The 27,814-nt window shown below is 44.3% G+C and overlaps 2 protein-coding genes across 3 annotated transcripts in view; one reads left to right on the top strand and one right to left on the bottom strand.

Annotated features, from left to right (window-relative positions):
- RANBP10 (RAN binding protein 10) overlaps positions 1-574 on the bottom strand; it is a 49,355-nt gene extending 48,781 nt beyond the window's left edge. For both annotated transcript variants that reach the window (XM_058154884.1, XM_058154883.1), the window contains exon 1: positions 305-574. In XM_058154884.1, the coding sequence (XP_058010867.1) occupies positions 305-545 (241 nt within the window). In that variant the 5' untranslated portion in view covers positions 546-574. The remainder of the gene's footprint in view (positions 1-304) is intronic.
- A 1,219-nt stretch (positions 575-1,793) lies between these two features.
- On the top strand, positions 1,794-27,758 carry TSNAXIP1 (translin associated factor X interacting protein 1). Its single transcript, XM_058154882.1, has 17 exons — positions 1,794-1,851; positions 2,408-2,434; positions 3,224-3,311; positions 4,891-4,991; positions 7,453-7,576; positions 9,202-9,295; positions 9,798-9,994; positions 12,610-12,745; positions 14,306-14,478; positions 15,336-15,495; positions 17,329-17,459; positions 19,529-19,657; positions 20,222-20,383; positions 21,607-21,716; positions 22,690-22,807; positions 23,344-23,450; positions 25,374-27,758. Exons 1-17 carry the CDS (start codon positions 1,823-1,825, stop codon positions 25,615-25,617), a joined length of 2,130 nt encoding a protein of 709 aa, XP_058010865.1. The 5' UTR covers positions 1,794-1,822; the 3' UTR covers positions 25,618-27,758.
- Positions 27,759-27,814: the final 56 nt, after the last annotated feature.

Genomic DNA, 27,814 nt, shown 5'->3' on the forward strand with positions numbered 1-27,814 from the left:
CTCTGGCTCTCCTCCCAGGTGAGACCCCCCACCCCACCCCCGTTGCTCCAGAGGTCCTCAAAGACTTGTGGACTTCAACTCCCAGAATTCTTAAAAGCTGCCATGTTTGGGGACCTCTGCGCCAGCGGGGGGACACCCCCCCCAAAAATATATCCTGCCCACAAACCCCCTCACTCCTTCTGGGGCGGCGAGGCCTTCTCTTCCCCTTTTTTTCACCGCCCCTCAGGAGAAGCCCCTCCCCTCCCCTCCCCCTCCCCCTGAGGCAGAGAAACGGGGCCTCTCCCCTCCCCCTCCCCCTCCCCACCTTTGTAGTGGACGCGCAGGTTGCCCTGGGAGAGGCCGATGTAGCTATACTTGTCCTTGGGGCTCCAGGCGCGCGGCAGCGGCGTCTCCGCCGGGTTGACGGCCGGGTAGAGCCGGCGGAGGCGACGGCTCAGCTCTTGCTCCTCCGGCGGGGGAGGCGGCGGAGGGGGCGGCGGCGGCGGCGGCGGGGGAGGCAGCGCCGCGTCTCCCCCAGGTAAGCTGGCTGCACCCGCATCCGCCATCTTGGATCCACTATTGTGTCAGCGGGAGGGGAGCGGGCTCCCTTTCCCCGGCCCGTCCAATGGGAGGCGGGCTCGGCCACAATGGGTGGCGCGCGGCATGACGGGAAGGCGAGTCCGCCCGTGCCTCGTAGCCGGCCTGGCTGGATGGAAGCGAAAACTACGAGTCCCGAGAAAGACCGCGGAAGGGGGCGGACCCCGCCCGACTCGGCTTGCGTCGCAAAGGCCTTCGGGATAGCGAGTAAAGAACGGCGCATAGGGAAGCCAGCCTTGGGAAGCTTTTCAAAGCCAGGGGTGCCTTCGTTCCCCTTCAGCAAATAAATCACGGCCGCCGACGCACGGACGGAAATGTTTGCGCGATGAGAAAGCGGGGCGATCTTGTGACTATAAAGTTACAGGGTCTCCCGGGAGGTTGTGAGTTCGGTCCTAGGTAGACGCAGATGTAGGGTCTCCTGCTTGGGCAGGTGGGTTGGACTAGATGACCTGCAGGGTCCCTTCCAACTGTTTAAAAAAAAATCTGTGTTGAGCACGGGGCTGGGCCGGAAGGTTCCTTCCGACCCTATTATCCTAATACGTTCTTAAAAAAAAAAAAAAGACAACCCATCGCACAATTAGCTGCGAATCCAGGGAAACAAGCTAGCGAGATCTCTATACAAGCCCGAAGACAGTATTTTTACCCTGCCCTGTCCCTCGCATAATGGCGTGCATAAGCGCACCCGCGTGCCTAATATTCCTTTTTTTACTTACTCTTTTCATGCATCCAAATTATGTTTGTACTTTTACCTGTTTATCTTATATATGATTGACAAAATTAAAATAAATAATATTAACATCTCTCCCAACAAACACACAGGCTTTCTCTGAAAGGCCTAGTTAAACGGACCCTCCCTCTTTGCAAAACGCTGCATTTGCAGAGGCACGAAATGTTGAGAAAAAGAAAGCATTCGGGGGTGCGGATTTAAATGGTTCTCCAATTTGCGGCTATTAGGCTGGAAGCCTTCCTCGAAGTGCTCGCGGCACGGCCAGTTAAGGCTCCTAGTCCCCCCCTCTTCTCCCGCCCCCATAAAAGCCAATTATCCCCCGCGTAAGCATCCCAAGGCAAGATGCCCGGGGGGACTCGCAGAAAAAGCACCCCTCGTTGAATAACTGCCCCCCGCCGCTACCGCTGGATGCCTCTAGAGGGCGCGGCAGCCTAGCTCAAGCGGCGAGAGGGGCGGGGCCTGTTGCCGTGGCGACCCTCCGTCAACAGCCTCCGCGGCTGTCCCTCCTTCTCGGCGGCCATGGAGGCCCGCCCCTCCGTTTTTATCGGGTGAGTCCGCTTCGGAAGGGCGCTTGAAGGGAGGAAAATAGACAAAATAGCCCCCTCCAGGTTGGGAAGCTTTGTCAAGCCGAAGAGGCGGGTTTCCTTCAACGGGTCGGCTTGGCGTTGTGGCGGAGCCGCCGAACTGCGAGGCTGAACTACAACTCCCAGCAACCCCAACCATGGAAAGGGCGGGGACGCCTTTTTAGCCTCCAGCCAGCCAGGACGGGTTCTGCCAGCCCCGCCCCTGCGGTGACCTCACTGCGCAAGCGCTTCCTTCCTCGACGCCTCTTTGTGCCTGAGCCGCCTTCTGGGCGGTGCCGCCGCAGGTATCTCGTTTCTGATTGGCTGGTGGAAAAAAAAAGAAGTCGCCCCGCCCACCTGGCTGGGTCTGTTTTTTGCGGGTAATTCGAATTGCTGGTGGAGAGCGGATTTTGTTTTGTGGGGTTTTTGTTCGCCAGGCTTAATTAAAGAGCCCCGGTTTGCGTAGTTCGCAAGTGTTGAATTATTTTTAAAAATAAGGTTCCTGGGGAAATTAACCTCTTTCTCTCGCTTAATATTCTAGGTCTGGCACTCTAGAAGCTGATAAGAGGTAACTGCAATGAAGAGAAGATTAATTCTATATTTTTATAGATAAAATGGGCCGCATGCCAAAAGATTGGGGATTAGCAATCATTATACCAAGGGACGCGGTTGTTCAGTGGCTAAGATGCTGGGCTTGTCGATCGAAAGGTTGGCAGTTCAGCAGTTCGAATTGTTAGTGCTCCCGTGTAACGGGGTGAGCGCCCGTTATTTGTCCCAGCTTCTGCCAACCTAGCAATTTGAAAGCGCGTAAAAAATGCAAGAAGAAAAATAGGGTCCACTTTGGTGGGAAGGTAACAGCGTTCCCTTTGGCGTTGAGTCATGCCAGCCACATGACCATGGAGACGTCTTTGGACAGCGCTGGCTCTTTGGCTATGAAACGGAGATGAGCACCGCCCCCTAGAGTCGGGAACGACTAGCACATATGTGCGAGGGGAACCTGTACCTGTAATCGTTATACAAATTTATAAAAAGGGTAACAGAAATGACCCAGGAAATTATAGGCCCATTAGGCTCCTGAGTGTGGTTGATCCTGGAATGCTGCAACCATCTTAAATATCTGAATTTTGATTACATGACCAGCGGGATATTGCAATGGTCATAAGTGTGAAAAATGGTCGTAAGTCGCTTTTTCAGTGATGTAACTTTGAACAGCCACTAAATGAACTATTGTCAGTCAAGGATTATCAGTAGTTGAGTTCGGGCAGTGAAAAGAGTGGTGTGAATTGAGATTGGAGAGCCTTGTGTAACTCCGTCTCCCTTTGATCATGAGTTCTCCTGGTTTCTTGCTGTACCGCAGGGTCTCATTTCATCAATCTTCTCAAAGTGTAACTGGGAAAAACTTGCCCATTGTGAAGATCTCATCTCAGAAGAAACAGAAATATATGGTGAGTAGCCCTACCCTTAGCTAGCCCATCTTTTCACTTTTCCAGAGACCATTTTGTGCCACAACATGATTGCGTAATTCTGTGGCCTAAACTAGCAGGTTTCAGCATCAGATACTAACGTCTTGGAAAACACCAGGTAATCTTCAGTATTGTGGGTCTTACAGGAGAACCTCTACCATGACAAAAAATGAGGCTGCCCTCTTCAACAGCATATGCCAGGAGGCAATAGCAAATGTTGGAGCAGATCAGTGTTTCTCAACCTTACCAACTTTTAAAATGTGTGGACATCAACCCTCAGAATATCCTAACCAGCATGGCCGGCTTAGGAATTCTGATAGTTGATGTCCACACATCTTAAAGTTGAGAAACACTAGGTTGAGGTGAGGCTGAGAAACACTAGAATACATCATTCTATCCACCCTCCCTTAATCTGTTGTCTTTGAAGTGCAATGGAAAATAGTGCCAATGTTGAAGAAAGATTCTGCCAGTGAAAGAAGATGCCATGTTTTCCTTGGCTTCAAGCAGCAAGATCCTTCAGGGAAATCCAGTGAAGGGCAACCTTCTGTTTTGAAGGACTATTCCAGTGTTTCTTAACCTCAGCAACTTGAAGATGCATGGACATCAATTCCCAGCATTTTCCCAGCTGGTTTGGGATTTCTGGGAACCGAAGACCACACATCTTAAAGTTGTCAAGGCTGCGAAATACTGGGCTATTCCATCTGTCCACTTGATGGAGAAACAATTAGAGCGTGGCAGGGGTGAAATGCTCCCAGTTCGGACCGGATCACCCAATCCGGTAGCGATGGCGGCGGGTGGTTCGGAGAACTGGTAGCAAAAATCCCCGCCCACCCCCTCATGCCCAGCTGAGCTGCGCGATCATCAGAGGGTTTTTTTTTTACTTTTAAAAGCATTTTTTCTTTGGCTGAAAAAATGCTTTTAAAAGTAAAAAAAAATCCTCTGATGATCGCACAGCTCAGCTGGGATCATCAGAGCCTTTTAAAAGCATTTTTTCTACAACCTCTTCAGCCGAAGAGGTTAAAAAAATGCTTTTAGAAGGCTCCTCTGATGATCCCAGCTGAGTTGCCTGATCGTCAGAGGCTTTTTTTTCTTTTAAAGGCAAAAAAAGATGCTTTTTTAAAAAAAGAAAAGCCTCTGATGATCAGGCAACTCAGCTGGGATCGTCAGAGGAGCCTTTTAAAAGCATTTTTTTACAACCTCTTTGGCTGAAGAGGCTGTAGAAAAAATGCTTTTAAAAGTAAAAGAAAAAGTTGGCCACGCCCACCCAGTCACATTACCCTCCCCCCCACCAAGCCACGCCCACAGAACCGCTAGTAACAAATTTTACATTTCACCCCTGGAGCGTGGGATGCCATAAATTCCTCATCCCAGCGGGACATCAGATTCGTTAAGCACACAATTCATCTGGTATTAGCCTTCCCCACAAAAACAAAACCTATTGCGTTCGGATTTTATAAACTATAGTGATTGTTCCTAAAGTTGCGTCTATAGATAAGAAAAACGAGGAAATGGCCTGTTTTATGGAAAAGAAAAGTGACGGGCCTATTTCCATCCTCCTTAGGTGCAGTCAAGTAGTAGCCACTTGTCCACCTGGCCAGCCTATGAACCAGGACAAGGGATCCTTCAGAACCGAAAACCGTGCGCTCTCCCTGCGTGGCAAAGGTAGGTCTGGATATGGCATTGACATGTCAAGCTTCCGGACTTGGGGAGGTGTGGAGGGGGGGAAGCCAGGAAATTTGGGGTTCAAATAAATACAGCAGTAAAAGAATTTTAAACATCGACATTCAACTGAAACCATTTATTTAACGTTTGTAGAGGTAATCCTTGACTTACGACCACAATCGAGTCCAAAATTGCTAAGTGAGACATTTGTTAAGTGAGTTTTGTCCCATCTTACGACCTTTCTTGCCCTACTTGTTAAGTGAATCGTTGCAGTGGTTAAGTTAGTAGCACAGTTGTTAAGTTGTTAAGGGCCTCTGGTGGCTCAGACTGCTAAGACAGTCTGTTATTAACAGCAGCTGCTTGCAATTACTGCAGGTTCAAGTCCCACCAGGCCCAAGGTTGACTCAGCCTTCCATCCTTTATAAGGTAGGTAAAATGAGGACCCAGATTGTTGGGGGCAATAAAGTTGACTTTGTATATAATATACAAATGGATGAAGACTATTGCTTAATACAGTGTAAGCCGCCCTGAGTCTTCGGAGAAAGGCGGGATATAAATGCAAATATAAAAAAAAAGTGAATTTGGCTTCCCCATTGACTTTGCTTGTCAGGTCGCAAAAGGGAATCACATGACCCGTAACCATCCTAAATAGGACTCAGTTGCCAAGCATCTGAAATTTGATCCCATGACTCTGGTGGTCATTAGTGGTCATTAGTGTGAAAACGGTCATGGCACTTTTTTCAGTGCTCTTGTAACTTTGACTGGTCACTAAATGAACTGTTGTAAGTCAAGGACTACTTTTATTCCTTTTATTTTCTTAAAACGTCTTTAAGGTAAAGGTATAAAGGTTCCCCTTGCACATACATGCTAGTCATTTCCGACTCTAAGGGGCGGTGCTCACCTCCGTTTCAAAGCTGAAGAGCCAGCGCTGTCCAAAGACATCTCCGTGGTCATGTGGCCGGCATGACTCAACGCCAAAGGCATATAGAACGCTGTTACCTTCCCCCCAAAGGTGGTCCCTATTTTTCTACTTGTGTTTTTTACCTGCTTTTGAACTGCTAGGTTGGCAGACGCTGGGACAAGTTAACGGGAGCTCACCCCATTACATGGCACTAGGGATTCAAACCACTGAAGTGCCGACCTTTCGATCGACGAGTCAGCGTCTTAGCCCCTGAGCCACCGTGTCCCTAAAACTTCTTTAATAAGTATATAAAAAAAGAGATTTCACACTCCAAAGTGACATTTGCTGATCGAGAAAATGTGGCTTGATCTCCCCCATCTGTTCAGAAGAGGCAGATTCTCTGCTAATGGGGCAAGATGTTGCAAGGCTAGAGTAGGGCAGTTGCTGCATTTACAAGCGAAGAATCCCTGGCATCTCCAAAGGAAGGATATGATTGCAAGAGATTCTTACTGTCAAACGGTTAGGCAGCTGCCTCCCACCAAAAGTGATTCCTTCCAAGCAAGATCCTTGGAAGGTTTTATTTAACAAGATTTATTAAAGCAAAGGAATGGGGTTACACAGATTGTTTGCAACTGAGCTATTACCATTTGGAACCATTATATCCCTACTGATTTCTTGATTTTCATTTAAACCATCTCTTTGCCTTCTTTTTACTAAAAAAATGGAACAGCTGGCCACTACTGTTTACATATCAGGTTGGGAATCTACCAGATCAGGAAAGAAGATGTCCAAGGGAAAAAAATTGAGACGTCTTTCAATGTGAATAGAAAATATTGGGCTAAACAAGCCTATCCTGAAATATGATACCATTCCCATTTTTCATTCCATCCCTACTACTTGGACTACTAGAGACTTCGAACTAGTAATTTTGCAGCTCCCGAGGCATTGCTTTAAAAACAGGTGTTTAAATTCCTAACGCATCGTGCTCCGTCGTAAGAGGCTGCGAAAACCACAAACAGGGCAGCGAAGTGGGGGGGTGTAACATTTTTGAGACCTACAAACCCCCCATATACTGAGCCCGGGATAAAAAGCAGCAAACATCGGATGTTTAAATCCAATGTTAATTGGAGTTACTCCCCCATGTATCAGGTGGGTTTCAGCAGGTTCTGACCAGTTCTGATTTTCACAGCCCTCTTTTTGACTCGTGCAGTATACAGGTCCTCAATGGAAGGCAGGTTGGTTGTGGAATTTTCTTGGAACTGCTAAAAGGATTGCGTTGGAGAAAGGTGTGGTCTTATCCCTCCCCCTCTGTTGAGAGAGGGGCTGCTCAGTGTTCACATAAATGGCCTCTTTTACCCCTCTTTCAAACCAGCGGTCCTCTCCATCCAGAAGGTGGGCTTGACTTAGCTTTGAGCGTTTGACTTTGCTACATCCGCTGGGGCGGCTTTGTTGATTATATTTCCATAAGTGGCGTTTCTCATGATGGCACTAATGTCATGAATGTTCAACCCGGGCAAAAGGTAATATATCCCATCGAAATGCTTACATTCTGCCTTTCAGCACCAGCAAACCTCTCATGCCGATTTCAAAGCCACGTTACCTTGAAGAGCTGGAATCCTATTTGCGGACGGAGTTGCAAGCGCTCGACCTAACCAAGGGAAAAGTTCAAGAACTTAAGCTCCAGGTTTGAGAAGCAGGGGATGCAGAAAGCTTTAAACCTCGGGGCTCAGGGATCTTATCAGGTCTACGACAGGGGTCAGCAACCCATGGCTCTGGAGCCGCATGTGGCTCTTTCATCCCTCTGCTGCAGCTCCCTGTCGCCAGTCGGCACCACAATTGATAGGGCTTTCGGTTAGGACAGGTAGAGGAAAAGGGACGCTGCACTAGGAGGAGACATTATGGTGGGGGAAATGGATTTCTTGTCGGCTCCAGAATTGAACAGGGGGCTCCTGGTTAGGACCTTTGTGGCTCTTTGAGTGTTTAAGGTTGCCTACCCCTGGTCTATAAGGAATATATTTGACAATAGCTGTTAAATGTAAGAACAGCTTTTTGCAATTCTGAGTTACGTAAAAAAACCAGAAGGCGTGCTGTAAGAATGTTTTTAATACTTTGGTTTTAAAACACATAGAAGCAAGAAAATAAAATCTCCTCCTTGACCAGGAAAGGAGGAAACTGAAAGAAAAAAAATAGAAAACCAAGCTTTTTTATGGCTAGGACATGGCCACACGGCCCTCTGAATCACTGGCATCCTGACTGCAGGCCTTCCCTTCCCAAAACATTAATTCAACCTCCTAGAGACCAAATGCATTTCTATATTGGATTTTTTTTTATCCCGCCTTTATTTGTAAATAACTTAAGGTGTTGAACATACATAATACACCACCCTCTTCTTATTTTCCTCATAACAATAGTCCTGTGAGGTGGGTGTGATAGAGTGACTGGGCCAAAGTCACTCAGCCAGCTTTCATGCCTAAAGTGGGACTAGAACTCACCATCTCCTGGTGATTAGCTCAAACTCACCCAATTGGCTTTCATGTCTAAAGTGGGACCAGAACTCATCACCTGCTAGTGATTTGCCCAAACTCACCCAATTGGCTTACATGCCTAAAGTGGGACTAGAACTTACCATCTCCTGGTGATTGGCCCAAACTCACCCAACTGGCTTCCATGCCTAAGGCGGGATTAGAACTCACCACCTCCTGGTGATTGGCCCAAACTCACCCAATTGGCTTCCATGCCTAAGGCGGGACTAGAACTCACCACCTCCTGGTGATTGGCCCAAACTCACCCAATTGGCTTCCATACCTAAAATGGGACTAGAATTCATCATCTCCTAGTGATTCGCCCAAACTCACCCAATTGGCTTTCATGTCTAAAGTGGGACTAGAACTTACCATCTCCTGGTGATTGGCCCAAAATCACCCAGTTGGCTTGCATGCCTAAGGTGGGACTAGAACTCACAGTCTCCTGGTGATTGGCCCAAACTCACCCAATTGACTTCCATGCATAAGGCAGGACTAGAACTCACAGTCTCCTGGTTTCTGGGCCAGCACTTTAATCACTACATCAAACTGCAATGCCTATCCCTATTATATAGCTTTATTTATTTAAGTCCACCAAGAATCTCTTTAAAGGCAGAAGAGGTGGATCCAGAGCCCCTCTGTGGTGTGTGAATAAAACAACACTGTTAATGCAGTGTTTCTCAAACTTTGCAATTTTAAGATGTGTGGGTGTCAACTTCTAGAATTCCCCAGCCAGCATATATTTTTTATTTCTCTCTCTCTTCCCCCCTTCCCCCCCTATTTTTAGCCTTATAGAGAAGTATTTGAATGTTTCATGGAAGAATTCAAGACTTACAAACCTTTGTTGGCTTCCATCAAGAGGGAGTATGAGTCAACTATAGGTAAGAGTGCTATGACATCATCTTAGTAATTGTGATATTGAACTGGCTAATTTTCAGTGGGTTCTGAGCTGATTCCATACCAATAGTAGACAGAGATTAAAATCATTTTAAACCCAGCGCTCTTAAAATGCCATATGATTCAAATTAAAAATTTTATTGTCATTGCACAACATATATACAATGAGATTGGTTGAGCTCCCTCAGTGCACCCCCCCCAACACAATACAACTCACAGTGAAGACAGAAAATCCCATACCCAATAAATCATATTAACAAAACACCCAGTCCTACTGCACCAGTGTGAACATGTTACACATTGCACCGGCCCTGCGGTCCATCATACTACGTAGTTACGATGTTATTTCTCATTCAGGAGTCTTGACAGCCCATGGATAAAAACTGTTCTTCAGCCTGTTTGTGCAGCTGGCTATACTTCTATATGTCCTTCCACAAATCTTTGTGGCTTTCAGTAACTTGGAGATGTGTCTCTGTCTACCTCTAGCCCATCTGCAGGAAAAAATCTACACTCTGGAATCGGTGAATGGTGTTCTGGTCACAGCCTCTGATCAATGTACCCGGCAAATCCTGGCTTTTCAACAGCAGGAGAAAATTGAAATAGCGAAATTGAAGGAGGAGCGGCTCTATTTGCTGAAGCTGATTGACAAAATGAAGGAGGAAAAATGTTCGCTAGAGACCCAGGTGAGTCTCTTCCTGGAACCTGTTCATCTTTTTAATCACCTGAACCTCAGAAAGTGGATTGTAGCATCTTTGCTAAGCACAATTGTGCCTTGTCAAAACTCTTCCGGCTGCCTTCCCAAAAATTCTTCTGGCTGCCTTCTCCATTGTTGATTTTGTTAAAAGAAAAGCAGGATAAGAAGAGAGGTACAGGGAGCAATTGACATAGAATACGTGATTGTAATTATCAGGCAGGAAAAAAATCAGTTTTTTTTTCTTTTATGTACTCCGAGAGCCTATTATTTATTATTTATTATTATTATTTTTCACATTTACCGTATATACTCGAATATAAGCCGATCCGAGTATAAGCCGAGGTCCCCAATTTTACCCCAAAAACTGGGGTAAACTGGGGACTCGAGTATAAGCCGAGGGTGGGAAATGAGGCACCTACCGGTTGGGGAAACCCTCCCTCCCTCAGCTGAGAAGGCTGGCGGCTCCCCCGCCCCGCCCTCTCACTGCACCGGCAGGGCTTCCGTCCGGTAAAATGTGAAAAAAAGAAAAAAAAACAACTCGAGTATAAGCCGTATATACTCGAGTATAAGCCGAGGGGCTTAAAAAAAAAAAAAACTCGAGTATAAGCCGTATAGACCCGAGTATAAGCCGAGGGGACGTTTTTCAGCACAAAAAACGTGCTGAAAAACTCGGCTTATACTCGAGTATATACGGTATATACCGCCCTATCTCCCAAGGGACTCAGGGCGGTTCACAGGCAGGTAAAAAAGCACATATAAATACAGACTAAAATAACAGTTAAAAAACTTATTCTACATGGCCGAATTATTAAAAAGCAATATAAATAATAAAACCCATTTAAAACCAGTATAAATTTAAAATCTAATCCAGTCCTGCGCAGATGAATGCACCTATGCACCAAGACAAATTCCTTGTATGTCCAATCACACTTGGCCAATAAAAAATTCTATTCTATTCTATTATTTAATCTTTCCTTGCCTTTTATATCTTTCCTCCAACCATTGATACCATTTCTCCCATACTAGGTAATATTCTGTTTCTTCTTTTTCTTGTATCTTCTTTGTAAGCTCCGCACGTTCCAAAACTTTCCTAATCAAATTATCTTCGGTTGGTATATTGTTGTTTTTCCAATTCTGTGCGTAAACTATTCTTGCTGCTGTGATTATACGAATAATTAAATACTGTTATTTCTTTTTCATTTGACCCTGGGAGTATTCCTAGTAAAAATGTTTCTGGCCTCATTTCTATATGTTGTTTAGTGATTTCTTCTAGTTGTGATTTAATTTTGCTCCAATATTGTTTCACTTTATGACAGGGCCACCACATGTGGCAATACGTTCCCTTTTGCTGTTTGCATTTCCAGCACAATGGTGAGGTATTGGGGAACATCTTTGCAGTCTAGCTGGTGGCAAGTGCCACCTATAAAACATTTTGTACATGTTTTCTTTATAGGGTACAGAAAAATTTCTTTTGTTTTTAAAAAAATGCTTAATAAAAATATATTTTAAAAAAGAAAAAAGAAAGAAGATGCCAGCTAGAATAGCAAAGATGTTGCCTAGTAACTCACCGAATTGTTGGAAATGTAAGAGTAACTATGGAACATACTATTAATACTATTAATCTTCTCATCGTTCCCATCACCAATCTCTTTCCACTTATGACTGTATGACTGTAACTTTGTTGCTGGCAATCCTTATGATTTATATTGATATATTGACCATCAATTGTGTTGTAAATGTTGTACCTTGATGAACGTATCTTTTCTTTTATGTACACTGAGAGCATATGCACCAAGACAAATTCCTTGTGTGTCCAATCACACTTGGCCAATAAAATTCTATTCTATTCTAATTCTATTCTACTATCATCTCTGGTGGACATGTCCAGTGGCAAAGCAATTCTGGGCCAAAATCAAAAAGTGGTTAGAGGAGATAACACAGAAATCAATAAAGGGAGAGCCAGAACAATTCTTACTAGGGATCCCCATAGAAAATTATACAAAAGATATACAAAATGTAATATTACACATATTAACAGCAGCACATATAGCCTATGGGCAAAATTAGAAGAAGGAAAACCCACCAACAGAAGAAGATTTAATTAAAAAAAATCTTAGAATGCGCAGAGATGGACAAACTAACACAAGAACTCGAGGAGAAAGAGGATACAGAATATTATAAAGTGTGGTATAGATGGTATGAATGGTTGGAAAATAGGAAAGTTAAGAAAAATGATTAACATGGTAAAATGTAGATGAAATAAAGGCAGATAGATAATAAAAGTAGACTAAGATAAAGTTAATATGTAAATAGTAAGAAAAGACCGCTTTGAATGAGCTGATAAGAAATAGTGATATCTATATAAATCGGGTCTCCAACCTTGGTCCCTTTAAGACTTGTGGATTTCAACTCCCAGAGTCCCTCAGCCAGCAAAGCTGGCTGAGGAACTCTGGGAGTTAAAGTCCACAAGTCTTAAAGGGACCAAGGTTGGAGACCCCTGATATAAATGTTGTATGTTTTGTGTTTTGTTTAAAATAAAAAAACTTAAAAAAGAAAAAAGAAAATGTCACTTTTAATGACGTGGCCTGTCCTTCCATTGTACAGGTAGCTAAACTGCGAAAAACAGTAGCCGAAGAATATCTTCGTTATCTCAATGAGTGTGATGCCCGCAAGCTATTACTCTTGGACCTCAACGAAATGTACCGTCAGAAGGAAGAACTGAGGCTCACCAAGGAACAAGGTAGAAGAAAGACTTTCAGTTTTTCCCCACTAACCTCTGCCAAGGAGCTCAGCTGGTTGGGACGCTGGGTTGACAATCAGCTAGCAAGCTCGCACACTTGCAGTCATGCTCATAGAATAGAATAGAATAGAATTTTTATTGGCCAAGTGTGATTGGACACACAAGGAATTTGTCTTGGTGCATATGCTCTCAGTGTACATAAAAGAAAAGATACGTTCATCAAGGTACAACATTTACAACACAATTGATGGTCAATATATCAATATAAATCATAAGGATTGCCAGCAACAAGTTATAGTCATACAGTCATAAGTGGAAAGAGATTGGCGATGGGAACTATGAAACGATTAATAGTAGTGCAGATTCAATAAATAGTCTGACAGTGTTGAGGGAATTATTTGTTTAGCAGAGTGATGGCCTTCGGGAAAAAACTGTTCTTGTGTCTAGTTGTTCTGGTGTGCAGTGCTCTGTAGCGTCGTTTTGAGGGTAGGAGTTGAAACAGTTTATGTCCAGGATGCGAGAGGTCTGTAAATATTTTCACGGCCCTCTTCTTGATTCGTGCAGGTCCTCAATGGAAGGCAGGTTGGTAGCAATTATTTTTTCTGCAGTTCTAATTATCCTCTGAAGTCTGTGTTTTTCTTGTTGGGTTGCAGAACCGAACCAGACAGTTATAGAGGTGCAAATGACAGACTCAATAATTCCTCTGTAGAATTGGATCATAGGAACCTTAGCACTGATTTCCCTTTCATGCAGTGTCTGGTTCGGATATTGGGTTGTCCGTTCTCCCCTGTCCTTGATTCTTGACTGATTGCCAGTGGATTATTTTTTTTCCTGCTTCGTGATCTGAAGGATCATAAGGTAAAGGTAAAGGTTCCCCTCGCACATATGTGCTAGTCATTGCCAACTCTAGGGAATGGTGCTCATCTCCGTTTCAAAGCCGAAGAGCCAGCGCTGTCCGAAGACGTCTCCATGGTCATGTGGCCGGCATGACTCAACGCCAAAGGCACACGGAATGCTGTTCCCTTCCCACCAAAGGTGGTCCCTATTTTTCTATTTGCATTTTTTACGTGCTTTCGAACTGCTAGGTTGGCAGAAGCTGGGACAAGTAATGGGAGCTCACCCCATTACAAGCCAGCACTAGGGATTCAAACCTCTGAGCTGCCGACCTTTCGATTGACAAGCTCAACGTCCTAGCCCCTGAGCCACCGCATCCCCATTCTGAAGGCTCAAGGTTCTCCCAATTATGTGTGATTTTTTTTTCGAGTGTCCCCTTTTTTTTATTTGAATTTATATCCCGCCCTTCTCCGAAGACTCAGGGCGGCTTACAATGTGTTAAGCAATAGTCTTCATCCATTTGTATATTATATACAAAGTCAACTTATTGCCCCCAACAATCTGGGTCCTCATTTTACCTACCTTATAAAGGATGGAAGGCTGAGTCAACCTTGGGCCTGGTGGGGCTTGAACCTGCAGTAATTGCAAGCAGCTGTGTTAATAACAGACAGACTTAGTCCGTTGAGCCACCAGAGGCCCCTCCTGGACTTCTTCCTTCTCTTCTAGAGGATGTTCTGGATGAGGACACAGTGAAGCTGAAGGTCGCACTGAGGGTAGCCCGCCAGGACCTCACCAAAGCTCAAGTAGAGCTGAACACCATGCAGGCGAACTACGGAGACGTTGTGCCCAGAAGAGACTTTGAACTGCAGGAACAAAAATATAACGATTTGGCTGATAAGGTACCTAATGAAGAAATGTAGGAAAATTGGCAAATTCTCCATTATGGAGGAGGAGATCCAGTATCGGCTGTCCTTTCCGCTCACTCTAGAGCTGGAACTTAACTAGAAATCAGCAAATCTATCTCCTCATGTAGGAAAAGATTCTTCTAATTCTACTTACGCCCGACCGGAGTTTGTTTGTAGTTGCCTTCTCTATTTTCTGATTTTAACAATCTTCCCAGGAGATATTTTAATTCTTTTCCACCTCCCCAGTCCAGAACATCACTTACCCAGAACTTCAGATCTTGTGCTCATTCTCTCTCTCTCTTTTTAAAAAAATATAAATTTTATTGAATTTTAACAATTTAACAATTTTCATTCAACCCTTGTGCATGACTGTGACCATTTACATATCATCCCATGAGTGTTCTCCTACACTCTATATAATTTTACTAAATTATATTAACTAATTCTAATTAGAATTTCTAATTCTTACTAATTCTACTATCTGTTATTTCCCCTTTTTTCCTATTTTTGACCCCTTTATACCATTTCTCCCATATTACATAAAAATCCGAATCCATCTGTCCTTTCAGTTCAAATGTCATTTTATCCAATATTTTTCTAATTATTAACTCTTCAGAGAGTGTAATTGCGCTTCTCCAACATTGCGCAAATGCCAGTCTTGCTGCCGTTTGTCATAAGTAAAATAATCTATTTTTTTTTTCATATTTTGTTTTCATCATTCCTAGAAGAAACAGCTCTGGTGTGTATTCTCTCTGGAAGCCTGTTACTTCCTGTATATTTCGGAGCATGACCACCATGTATGTTTCATACATGGTTCTCATTCTCATCCTTTGTTCCTTGCCGCCCTTCAGCTGTCAATTCTTCAGAAAGATTTTGATGACCTTCGTGACGAATATGAGATAATGTTGGATGTACACAAACAAGTTTCAGAGGACCGAGACCGCTACTTCAATGACCTCATCAATGTCCAGCGGACGTCCACGCCCCGCCCTGACTGGAGCAAATGTGGAGGTACAATTTAGTGCAGGGGTCTCCAACCTTGGCAACTTCAAGATTTGTGGACTTCAACTCCCAGAATTCTTTTTGATGGCTTTGCTGGCTGAGGAATTCTGGGAGTTTGAAGGCCACAAGTCTTAAAGTTGCCAAGGTTGAAGACCTCTGGTTTAGTGCAACCAATGTTGTAAAGGTACTCCTTTTTTTTTTTTTTTTTTTTTATTCAAAAAGTTTTACAAAATTTTTTTTCCCCCTTTCCCCCTCCTCCCCTCCCTTCGCAACCCCTCCCCCGACTTCCCGGAACGAGCACAAGGTATAGTTAAAATAAAACAAACATATGCTAAAAAATTTTCATCCCAACTTAATTGTACCCCTACAATCATCAATTCCTAACTTCCCCCAAAAGCAATCAAAAATAATACATCATAATCATTCAAAAACAGTCTGATAACTCTTAGTCTGATATCTACGTTGAGTATAGTCAATCCATTTTTTCCATTCCTTTAAGTATCTTTCTTGCGTATTGTCTTTCAAAAAGGCTGATATCTTCGCCATCTCAGCCAAATTGGCAACTTTCAATATCCATTCTTCTATTGTTGGTACTTCTTTTTTCTTCCAGTATTGTCCTATTAGTAATCTTGCTGCAGTTATTAGATTTAAAATCAATTTAGTCTCAATTACTGTACAATCCGTAATAATTCCCAACAAGAAAAATTGCGGCAGGAACTTTATCTTCTTTTTCAGAACATTTTGTAAAATCCACCAAATTTTTATCCAAAAGGCCTTTATGTCCTGACAAGTCCACCAAATGTGAAAATATGTAGCGTCATCACAATTACATCTCCAACATTTTGCTTGCATTTCTGGAGTAAAGGTACTCCTTGACTTACAGCAGTTCATTTAGTGAACGTTTGAAGTTACAACGGCACTGGAAAACGGGACTTGTGAGCATTTCTCACACTTACGACCATTGCAACATTCCCTCAGGCACGAGAGTTACAATCAGACGCTTGACCACTGACTCACATATATGACTATCGCAGTGTCCCGGAGTCGGGCGATACCCTTTTGTGACTTTCTGACAAGCAAAGTCGACCGGGAGGTCAGATTCCCTTAACAACCGGGTTACTAATTCGAGAACAGCAGTGATTCACTTAAGAACCATGGCCAAAATAGTCATAAAATGAGGCAAAACTCACTTAACAAATTTCTCACTTCGCAAACGTAAATTTTTGGCTCAACTGTGATCGTAGGTTGAGAACTACCTGTATTTATTCTAGCTTTCTGTTATGCACATTTTTACTGCGGGTGATTAAAAAAATATGAACCCCTCCATAAAGTGCTCCTCCTTATCTCGGATTCCTGCCCTGCTTGATATTTATAATAATAATAACAGAGTTGGAAGGGACCTTGGAGGTCTTCTAGTTCAAGCCCCTGCCCAGGCAGAAAACCTTACATCACTTCAGACAAATGGTTATCCAACATCTTCTTAAAAACTTCCAGTGTTGGAGCATTCACAACTTCTGGAGGAAAGTTGTTCCACTTACTGATTGTTCTAACTGTCAGGAAATTTCTCCTTAGTTCTAAGTTGCTTCTCTCCTTGATTAGTTTCCATCCATTGTTTCTCGTTCTACTCTCAAGTGCTTTGGAGAATAGCCTGACTCCCTCTTCTTTGAGATATTTGAACATGTCTCCCCCTAGTCCTTCTTTTCATTAAACTAGACATACCGGGTACCTGCAATCGTTCTTTGTATGTTTTAGCCTCCAGTCCCCTAATCATCTTTGTTGCTCTTCTCTGCACTCTTTCTACATTCCTCTTCCTACAGACTTTCTATATTCCTCTTCCTACAGACGTGGTTCTTGGTGGAACTGAGCGCTGGAGCAGCTTGTCGGTGGGCAAAACAAGCGACCAGCTGCTCGATGTGCTTTTGGAGGAAATCGGTGGGGGTCTCCTGAGAGAGCGCGACACCTTCATCGGACGGGTATGGCTGGGCTTGCAAGTCCTTCTGTGACTTCCCCCACGGATAGAAATTCAGGGGGGTTTCTGTAGTTGACTCCTCCCAAGGAGCATGATCTAATCCCAACAATTTAGAGATCCTATAAAGGAGACCTATTAGTGGCTCAGTGGCTAAGATGCTGGGCTTATCGATCGAAAGGTCAGCAGTTCAGCAGTTCGAATCCCTAGTGCCGTGTAACGGAGTGAGCTCCCATTACTTGTCCCAGCTTCTGCCAACCTAGCAGTTTGAAAGCGTGTAAAAAATGCAAGTAGAAAAATAGGGACCACCTTTGGTGGGAAGGTAAAAGCCCTCCATGTGCCTTTGGTGTTTAGTCATGCCAGCCACATGACCACAGAAATGTTTTCGGACTGGCTCTTCGGCTTTGAAACAGAGATGAGCACCGCCCCCTAGAGTCGGGAACGACTAGCACGTATGTGCGAGGGGAACCTTTCTTTACCTTTATAAAAGTGAATATTTGTAGCTCAAGGTTGAAATACAAGATCCTTGGTTCTCTCTGAGCTGGGTTATTTCTTTGCAGATGTTTCATCCCCCCCAAACTAGGTAACATCATCACATCTAGGACTACTGATGTTATACCTAGTTTGGGTAATGAAATGTCTGCAATTCAACTGCTAAGCTCAAAGAGCATTAAGAATTCCTTGGTCTTCCAGAGCAAGGAAGGTGGGGAGGAGATCAGAAAGGGAATTTATTCCTGTTTAAAAAGAGATGTATTATTTATTTATTTTTTACTTCAAAGCAATTTATGAATGGCTTTGCAAAACATTCCAAGCTTGGCTGAAACGCCCTTGGTGATTAGCATGTTCTGGGAAATGTCTATGGAGATTCTTCGGTCATCCTGGTCAGAGTTAACTCAAAGGTGCTTTTTTCAAAAGGCAACTGGACTGTTGGGGTTTTTGCAGGGGAAGAAGAAGACGTTTTGCTTCTCATCCAAGGAGCTTCCTCAGTTGTGACTGGATTGTGTGTTGGGGCCGGGGGGTGGGGTAGAAGGATAAGTACTGGGAAATCTTTGTGTCATTATGGACCTGGCTATCCTTCAGAGCAGGGGTCTCCAACCTTGGCAATTTTAAGCCTGGTGGACCTCAACTCCCAGAATCCCCCAGTCAGCAAAGCTGGCTGGGGAATTCTGGGAGTTGAAGTCCACCAGGCTTAAAGTTGCCAAGGTTGGAGACCCCTGCTTCAGAGCCAGGAGTAGCCGATCTTATAATATAGCCCAGAGGTAGTCAACCTGGTCCCTACCGCCCACTAGTGGGTGTTCCAGCTTTCATGGTGGGCAGTAGGCAGTGGTGGGATTCAGCCAGTTTGCACCACTTCGGGAGAACCGGTTGTTAACTTTCTGAGCAGTTTGGCAAACTGGTTGTTGGAAGAAATCATTAGGGCAGAGAACCGGTTGTTAAATTACTTGAATCCCACCACTGGCGGTAGGGGTTTTGTCCGATACTGAAGCACTTTCCTTTTTTTTTAATTTAATTGACTTTTAAAAAAAAAATTCGTAGCATTATTTAAAAACATTTTCATTAGGTTTCCATAAAATTCCCCGTGACAATTAAAATTTCTGAAAATATACTATTTGTATCGCCCGCGCATAAGTTTAGTTCACGTTATGTAAGTAAAACTAAATGGCGCTATAGTGCGACCGCAAACAAAAGAGCCTCGTCCAAGAATAGCTCACGCATCTCCCCCCACACCACCCAGCTGTAACAGACAAGCAGAGCTGGTAGCTGGCACCCCCCCCACAGCTCAATCCATGATGCGCGAGAGACATGCGCAGACGACAATATACGGCGCATTACTGTGGAACCAGTGGGCGGTTAGAAAATTTTACTACTAACAGAGATACAAAAGTGGGCGGTAGGTATAAAAAGGTTGACTACCCCTGATATAGGCTGATCCCACTCAACAAGCCCTTTGAAGTGCACTCATTATCAGTTCTATAGCTTTGTAATACAGCTGTGGGACTCCAGTGTAACAACATAATGCCACGAGTCGGGTTTATGGCTTGTCTTGATCTAAGTGGGCTTTCTTTTTCTCCACAGGGAAGAAGCGAAAAGGTTCCCCCGTATCTGAGGTGTGATGGCCTGGTTAGAAACAAGAAGCTGACCAAGAAGGAAGTTGTGGCCCTTCTGAGGGAGATCTGGAGGGAAAAAATTATATCAGATCAGCAGGTCTCTTTGGTTTTCCTCTCTCTCCTCCCACAGGGGCAACTGAGTCTCTCTAAAGCAGGGGTCTCCAACCTTGGCAACGTTAAGCCTGGCGGACTTCAACTCCCAGAATTCCCAGCCAGCTTTGCTGGAATTTGGAATTCTGGGAGTTGAAGTTCAACAGGCTTAAAGTTGCCAAGGTTGGAGACCCCTGCTTTAGAGCTGACTTCCAAGATAACGTAGCTGCCTGAGGGGTTGGGTTTAGCCTGAGGAGATCCAGGAGCCCACTGAACATGGGGTGCTCTGGGTGACTTGAGTCAGTTTTTCAGCCCAGCCCCCCAAATAAGATGGATATGGGGGTAAAATGAATGCAGGCCTCTGATGAAGTTGCCTTGAGTCACAAAATAGGGCAGAAGACCAGAGCAAGAAATTGCAATTGTTTTTTTTAAATACATTTTCCTCCTGTGTCACCTACGATCTCCTGTACCAAAATAAATCACACCCCAATATAATTGCTAAGCCTACCGTTTTCAGGATATCCAATTTGCCCTTTAATTTGAGTGTCTCTTCTTGCTTTTTTTTCTACAGAAAGGAAGACAATCAAGCCTCTCTGATTTCTTCCTAGGCTTCTTTCAGAAGAAATACGGTGAAGCTGTTGCTTTTGACTGGACTTATAGCATCTATGAAAACCTCAAGCTCTTCCGGTCGAATGAAATGATGGCCTTGTTTCTTAACGTCCTGACAGGGAATGTGAGTATCTTACTGTTGTGACCCAGGCCCAAATAGGTAGTAGTAGATGCAATCAGTTCAAAACCAAACAGACTTTATTAGAACAGTGAGAATTAACTCATTCTTAGCGTCGTCCAAACTAAATCAAAGCAAATTCTTCATAACACAATTCTTCAGTCTTATCACCAACCTTGGTCTAATTAGGCAAACTGCCAAAGGCATTTCTTGGCCAAAGTTCAAAAGCAGAAGACGCCGACAAGAAATAAATGCAGCAAGACAAGGAGTTGTTTTCCGACAAAGAGCCCAAATGCAGTTGCTGGTCTTTTAAGTCTTATGGGAGGGGCCAGTCATCTCTTGGCCTTACTCCCGAGTCGTCCTCTCTGCTTGAGCTGCTCTTGCCTTCTGGCAGCTCTTCTCATGCGTGCATTAGGAACAGGCTCCTCCTGTTCCTCTGCCTCACTACTGTCAGCCTCTGGAGGCTCCGGAGTCCACACCTTACTCCCCGATGGCCCTGGCCCCATTTCTGCCTCACACGCAGAGTCCTCATCCGGGCCTTCCCCAGCCTCCAGGACTGGCCCATGTTCTTCTTCAGCCTCATTGCTGTCCGACTCCGTTGCCAGCTCCGCAGGCTGCTGGCAGACCACAACACTTACTTGCTTAGGATAACAAATAAATACATGAATTGGCGCGTTCCATAGTGGTTTCCTTGGGACAATGGTACTGTCAGGTTGCCCACAGTTTGCATATCTAGATAAAAACAACCCTTGGCGCCATTCGTTGAGAAAGGTATACCTTCAGGGTTCAAAAAAATATAAGGCAGGGTCTTATTTTCGGGAAAACACGGTAGTTGTAGTTGAATACAGCTCATCTGTCTGGAACCCATACTGCATATCGGACATTAATACAATCGAATGAGTCCAGATATATTTCACAAGAAGAGTCCTCCACTCCTCTGTTAGCAACAAAATACCTTATGTCCCCAGACTCAGAATTTTGGGGCTTAGACAACTTAGAACTTTGCCGTCTTCGGTCTGACCTAAGCATAATACATAAAATCATCTGCTACAATGTCCTACTAGCCAATGAATACTTCAGCTTTAACCAAAACAATACAAAATGAATGAACATGTCACAGCTTGTGTATTCTCCAGAGGGTAACCATGCTGGCTAAAGAAGATGGGACTGATGATTCAGATTTGGGGTGGGGATGCTTCATCTTAATGTTCCTGCCATCTCTTTTACAGGTGGATGAAGCAGTATATCACAATCACCTCCTGGAACTTAACAACTTGTTAAAAGAACTGACTCTTGCCGATACCGAAAATACCGGCCAGTTGACAGAGGAGCAATTCTTGTAAGAGCCACTGTATAGCTGCACCTGCAACAGGACAATAAACCAGGATTGGAGCCTTTAAAAAAAATGCATATATTTTAAACTGATATACGGTGATGTTTGGGGTTTTTAATATTTCAAATATTGAAAAATATTTCAAATATTAAATAATTTCAAAAACAAATCCTGGCCACACACTAAAGCAGATTATCAAAAGATTTAGTATGTTGTTGTTCAAATCCAAGCTTTGTTGCCGAGTATCTTATATCTGATATGAAATGCAGTTTTCTCCTTGCAGTGGGATAAATGGGAAGGAGCCTTCCAGGTTTGTGGATAAAAAGCTAGAAAGCTAAGGTAGCTTTGTCCTTTTCAGGGGCACATAAGAAGCAAAATTAGGGCCAAAAAGTAACAGGAGGAAGTAAAATTTCCCATTCCACCATATTCACTGTGATTCCAATACTACCCTGTTTCCCCGAACATAGGACTCAACCGGAAAATAAGCCCTAGCATGATTTTTCAGGATGCTAATAATATAAGCCCTACCCCCCAAAATAAGCCCCAGTTAAGATTGTCAGCCAGGTGGATGCATTTACTACCGTATTTCCCCTAAAATAAGACCTAATCAGAAAATAAGCTCTAATGTGTCTTTTGGAGCAAACATTAATATAAGACCCTGTCTTTCGGGGAAACACGGTAGTTGGATTGCCACTATTTTTAACCTTTTTAAAAAAATAATAATAGAAGCTTAACTGTAACAGGAGATTGGGCTAGCATTCAAGATTGCTATCTGTTTGCAAATCGGAATAGCTTTCAGGTTAAGAGTCCATTAGCAGCAGAATGCTCAGCTCTGGGGAAAGAAAGGTGTCAAGACATTGACCACAGTTGTCTGTCCCCTTTTTGAACAGGCTAACGTAAGGAATATTAGCCCTTTTAAAAAAAGGCTGTGTCTAGATATCCAAAACTAATACAGTTTGTTTTCTTTCTCCCGCAACAGCCTTGCCTTGAAGACCGCTTTCCCACTAAAAACAGACGAGCAGATCCTGGAGTTACTTGATGCAGCGGGCTTCAAGCCAAATGTCGGTAGTGTTATGTACAAGTTGTTATTCTTAGAGGTAAGTTGGAACATTGGATAAGAAGCAGTTCAGTATTTGGTGGGGGGGGAAAGACTGGGATGTGTAAGAAGACTAGATTTCTAAAACTGGGTCTAACACTGAGAAATATTATTTACCTTTCTAAGCGGGGGGGAAATCTCACAAAATTTTGGCCCATCTTTAATAGTGGGTGAGCGAAGAACAATGTCATTAAATAAAATGCTATTGCTTCTAGTTATTCCACGGTTCAGTTTTCTCATGTCAGCATGTGGGATTTTGCTCCTGGTGGGAAACCAAAGGGCTTCTTCCCATGACAAGACGCATATCCATGTTTTACAAGCCTAGCCAATTGTAATTTATTCAGCAAACCATGGTTAAACAAGCCTTAGTTTTCAAAATATGGAAACCCAGCTAGTGAATCCTCTGTATTCTTTCAGTGGGGAAAAAAACCCCAGGATCATTGTAATGTTGAATAATTGCCAACAGTCGAGAGAAGAGAAATGTTTAATAGCAACAATGAACTGACATACCGCTACAGCACTTACTTTCATTTACAGGACGATGAAGGGAAAACAGAACCCCTCATTACAAAACTTAGGAACCAATATGTGATCGAGAAACAGACCTATCTGAATGAACTACGCGCTGAACTAGGAACCTTGGTGTGAGTATCTGAACAGGAAGAGACCCCCATTGGTTTAAGGCAGTGCTTCTCAATTATTTTCTGTCATGCCCCCCTAGGAAGAAGAAAACATTTTTCGCGCCCCCCGCGCGACTGTAAATAGTATCATTATTAAAAAAAACGAGGTCAAACGCGCCCCCCTTTACGGAGCCTCGCGCCCCCCCTGGGGGGTGCGCCCCACTATTTGAGAAGCACTGGTTTAAGGTAAAGGTTCCCCTCGCATATATGTGCTAATCGTTCAGAACTCTAGGGGGCAGTGCTCATCTCCGTTTCAAAGCTGAAGAGCCAGCGCTGTCCGAAGACATCTCCGTGGTCATGTGGCCGGCATGACTCAATGCCAAAGGCACATGGAACGCTGTTACCTTCTCACCAAAAGTGGTCCCTATTTTTCTACTTGCATTTTTTACCTGCTTTCAAGCTGCTAGGTTGGCAGAAGCTGGGACAGGTTAACGGGAGTTCACCCCTTTACGCAGCACTAGGGATTCGAACTGTTTAAACCCATTGATTTAAACCCTTTGGTTTAAGTACATCTAAATTCATATTCATTGTAAACTTCTCCTTGTCCATTTGCTTTCTGTTTGCATTTACAAGTAGCCTCTGTCTAGATCCAAACTAGACATTTTTCATCTTTAGACATTTATAGTTAAAAAAGAAAAAAAAAAAGACGAGGGCGAAATTAGTTCAGTCAATAAACTAAACACGTATAAGCTTGACATACAATCACAACTGAGCCTAACATTCCTGTTGCTAAGTGAGTTTTGCTCTATTTTACGACCTTTCTTGCCACCGTTGCTAAGTGGATGGCTGCAGTTGTTAAGTTGTAAGGAGAATCCGGCTTCCCCGTTGATTTTGCTTGTCAGAAGGTCACCGAAGGGGATCAAAGGATCCTGGGACACTGCAACCGTCATAAAATATGAACCAGTTGTCCAGCATCCAAATTCTGATCACGTGACCATGGGGATGCTGCAACGACGGTTGTTCTGTTTCCCTCCCTCCAATACTCCCAGCAAAGAGTCAGTCAGAGGCCTCCTTCTCTAATTTATTTACATAGATAAAATGTCCTGGCCACGTCTACCCACGGGCCTGCCAAGTTTCTGGAGATAACGAGGAAATTATAGATAAGGCCAGAATTACTCACGAATATATTCTTCCCATTGATACAGTTTGCCTGCGCAAATTCATTGCTTTGTCCAAGACAAAAAACCAGGAAGTCCCGCCTCCTATTTATAGTCTCTGCAGATGTCACTGCATGACAATCATTACTTGGCTTTATCCCAACGCTGCTTCTGCTGCGCGCGCCGGTCACATCTTCGCAGTCTTGCATCACTCCCAAACTGTTCTTGGAGCGTTGCCAAATCAGAAGAAGGCTCCAGAGAATCAGGCCTTGCCGGCCCCTCCTCCTCCCTTTGAGTGGGTGCCAGGGAGGGAAAGGCTCAAGAGAAGCAGGGCTTGCCAGGTCTTCTCCCTCACTTTCTGAATCATCCGAGTCCAGGAGTCCGGGTCCAGGAACCTGGGTCACAACAACGGTGGTATGAAAAAGCGGTCATTTAAGTCCCTTTTTTTCAGTGTTGCTGTAACTTTGAATCCTGATTCAATGGATGGTTGTAAGTCAAGGACTCCCAGCAATATATAAATACTCTGCCCTGACATTTTTATTCTATCTCAATGTCTTTGGTGGTTGTTGATTTTTGGGGGGAGGGAGGGGGGGGCAGGGGTGAAATGATCCCGGTTCGAACCGGATTGGCCCATCCAGTAGCGACAGCGGCAGGTGGTTCGGAGAACTGGTAGCAAAAACCCCTGGGCAACTCCGAAAATAGAATGCTAGATTTAGAATGCAGGTTTGACAGTAAGAATACATAGTTTTTATGCTTTTTTTAGCAATGGCTTTTGCTCTCTTCTTCCCAGGGATGTGAGGCCCGATGATCTGAGGGCAGCTTTCTGCATAATTGACCACGGCTTAACTGAGCAGACCTTGGAATCTTACCTCTGTTATGCCTTCCAAGTTCCCAAAGAGCAGCTGGACCCTGCCGTCTCCATTCCCATAGAAATCCTGATGCAAAGGCTTATGACGGGAGATATCCACAGGCAAGGAGCGCCCCCGGCGCCCCCCTCACACACGGCAGAAGAAACAGATCATTCCGGGATCTGACTCAACCCACTTGCTCTCCTTCTCTGAGATTCATTGAAATAATAAAGGATCTGTTGAGGTAGAACTGAGAACAGAACTGCAGCCGGTTAACTGAGACCCAGGAGCAAAGCTATGATCCCAGTTGATTTCCCTAGGCTTAGATAAAGCTCAAAAGTAATTACAAAATCCCAGTGCACGTGCTATTAAAGTGTCTTTTAAAATCCACGCAAAGCATTTAGTTTGGAGCATCCCATTTCTCAGATTGGGTAACTAATTTTCACTCCTGTAGGAAGCATTTGAGGTTGAATTTGGCAGAGCTTCAGGTTTGCTTGCAAAAAGGTACCAGTATTTCCTCTCTTGTGCCTGTAAATATTCAACCACTGGAACCTGTGAACTGGATGTTAAACTGGATGTTAAAATAATTTAAACCTTATGCAATTTCAGAAGTTTTGTGTTTTATTTATAACTTTTGAACTATCTGCAGCCCAGCTGGGGGCTAGAAAGGGTAGAAAAGGCTACATTAACACAGAAACGAGGGCAGCCAAGCAAATGAAGAGGTAGTGAAACAAAATTACAAAGCCAAACAACATAACCATTTTTTTCCCATGGGACTTCAACGTGTTTTTTTCCTAAACTCCAGTTTGCACTGAAAAAGGAAGGGAAGCTTACCGAGTCTTGTAAATTGATGGTTTCCAGATTAGTGATTTAAAAATGCATTGTATATAAACAACGATGTTAAGATGCAATAAACAATTAAACTTCTTATAAGTGTTCTATGTCTGACATTAAAGAGCTTTATGCTAGAGCAGGGTCTGCAACCTTAAATACTCAAAACAGCCATTTGTTACGAAAACACCGGGAGCCACATAACCTGGGTGGGCGTGGCCAACTCGATGTCACTCACTTCTACCAGTCACATGATCCCCCCCAGCCACGCCTACCCAGCCAGTCATTAGGGCAGAGAACCAGTTGTTAAAAAACACCAGGAACCACAAAACCCTTTTGACATATCTCTCTCCCCCCATCCCTCGCTTCTCTGTATCACTCTATGTCTCTATCTCTCCCTCTCCCCTGCTCTCTCTCTGTATCTCTCTGTCTCTGCCCTGGTGCTTCTCCATCCCCCACCGTCGCCCTTACCTTCTCAGGCCAGGCCAGGCAAGGAGTGACTGGGAGGGGAAGTCGAGGGGTGGGGCCAGCCAGTGGTGGGATCACCTGACAGGGAGCCACAGCAGAGGGCCGAAAGAGCCGCATGTGGCTCCAGAGCCGCAGGTTGCTGACTCCTGTGCTAGAGGATTCCTTTTCCGGTATGTTGCAGAGCAACAGATATGAAATTATTAGGGATGGGGAAAAAATTCATTTTGTCCATTTGTATAATCCAATGTATACTTTCCCTCCATAGTATGTGAAAGGAACCTGCTGTTCTGAGAATAGTTTATGCTTGTTGTGTCTCGTCCGATCTCACCACAGCCGGGGCCTTCTTATCTGCTTCCGAACACGGAGGAATGTCCTAGTATGCCTCCCGGCCCCAGCCCTGGCTCCATGCCCAGACAGGCTGAAGAGGAGGAAGTATCTCCAGCCCCCAGCTCTGGCTCCATGCCCAGGCAAACAGAGCAACTAGACCCCTCCCCCTCCTCCACAGCATGTGAGCCTGAGGGAGGTCAATTGCCAACAGCTGCAGACTGGAGTGACCCTCGCGTCAGAAGACTTGACAGGCGGAGGCAACAGAAGGAAGGGAGGGGCAGGCCTGGATAAGTGCTGAGTCATAGAGCCACACCCCATGGCCTATATAAAGGATCTGCTTTCTGGCATTCTCTGAGTCAGGCAAAGTCTAAACATATCTTGCTGAAGTCACCTTCTGGTCTCCTGCCTGCCCTGAGGACTTTGCTAGGACTTTGGCAGAGCTGCAGAGGCACGCCGGATTCGGATTTCCCTGACCCGGCCGTCAGCGGAGGAGTGACACGACAATGCTGTTCCTCCAGAGTTGCCATGCAAATCTCAGCTGGAGAAATGGGTATGTTGGGTAAATTTATGTACACAAATCTGTTCATGAGGATAGACTGCATCCGGAATATGCATAACTGAATAGCTGCATGACTGACATGGATCACCTGCAGCTTGATTTATTGAACTCTACTTAAGAACTGCATCTAGCTAGGTTTGGATGTTTATTTACAATCTAAGACATGGAAGAAAAAATAGCTAAAATTACAAAAACGTT

The sequence above is a fragment of the Ahaetulla prasina genome, chromosome 12 (genome assembly GCF_028640845.1).
Source record: "Ahaetulla prasina isolate Xishuangbanna chromosome 12, ASM2864084v1, whole genome shotgun sequence".
Classification (NCBI taxonomy): domain Eukaryota; kingdom Metazoa; phylum Chordata; class Lepidosauria; order Squamata; family Colubridae; genus Ahaetulla; species Ahaetulla prasina.

Coding starts and splice junctions, on each gene's coding strand:
- TSNAXIP1 (XM_058154882.1), top strand. CDS start 1,823: ATGGAGGCCCGCCCCTCCGTTTTTATCGG. Junction 4,992..7,452: donor GCTCTCCCTGCGTGGCAAAG/GTAGGTCTGGAT, acceptor TCTGCCTTTCAG/CACCAGCAAACCTCTCATGC. Junction 14,479..15,335: donor ATAACGATTTGGCTGATAAG/GTACCTAATGAA, acceptor GCCGCCCTTCAG/CTGTCAATTCTTCAGAAAGA.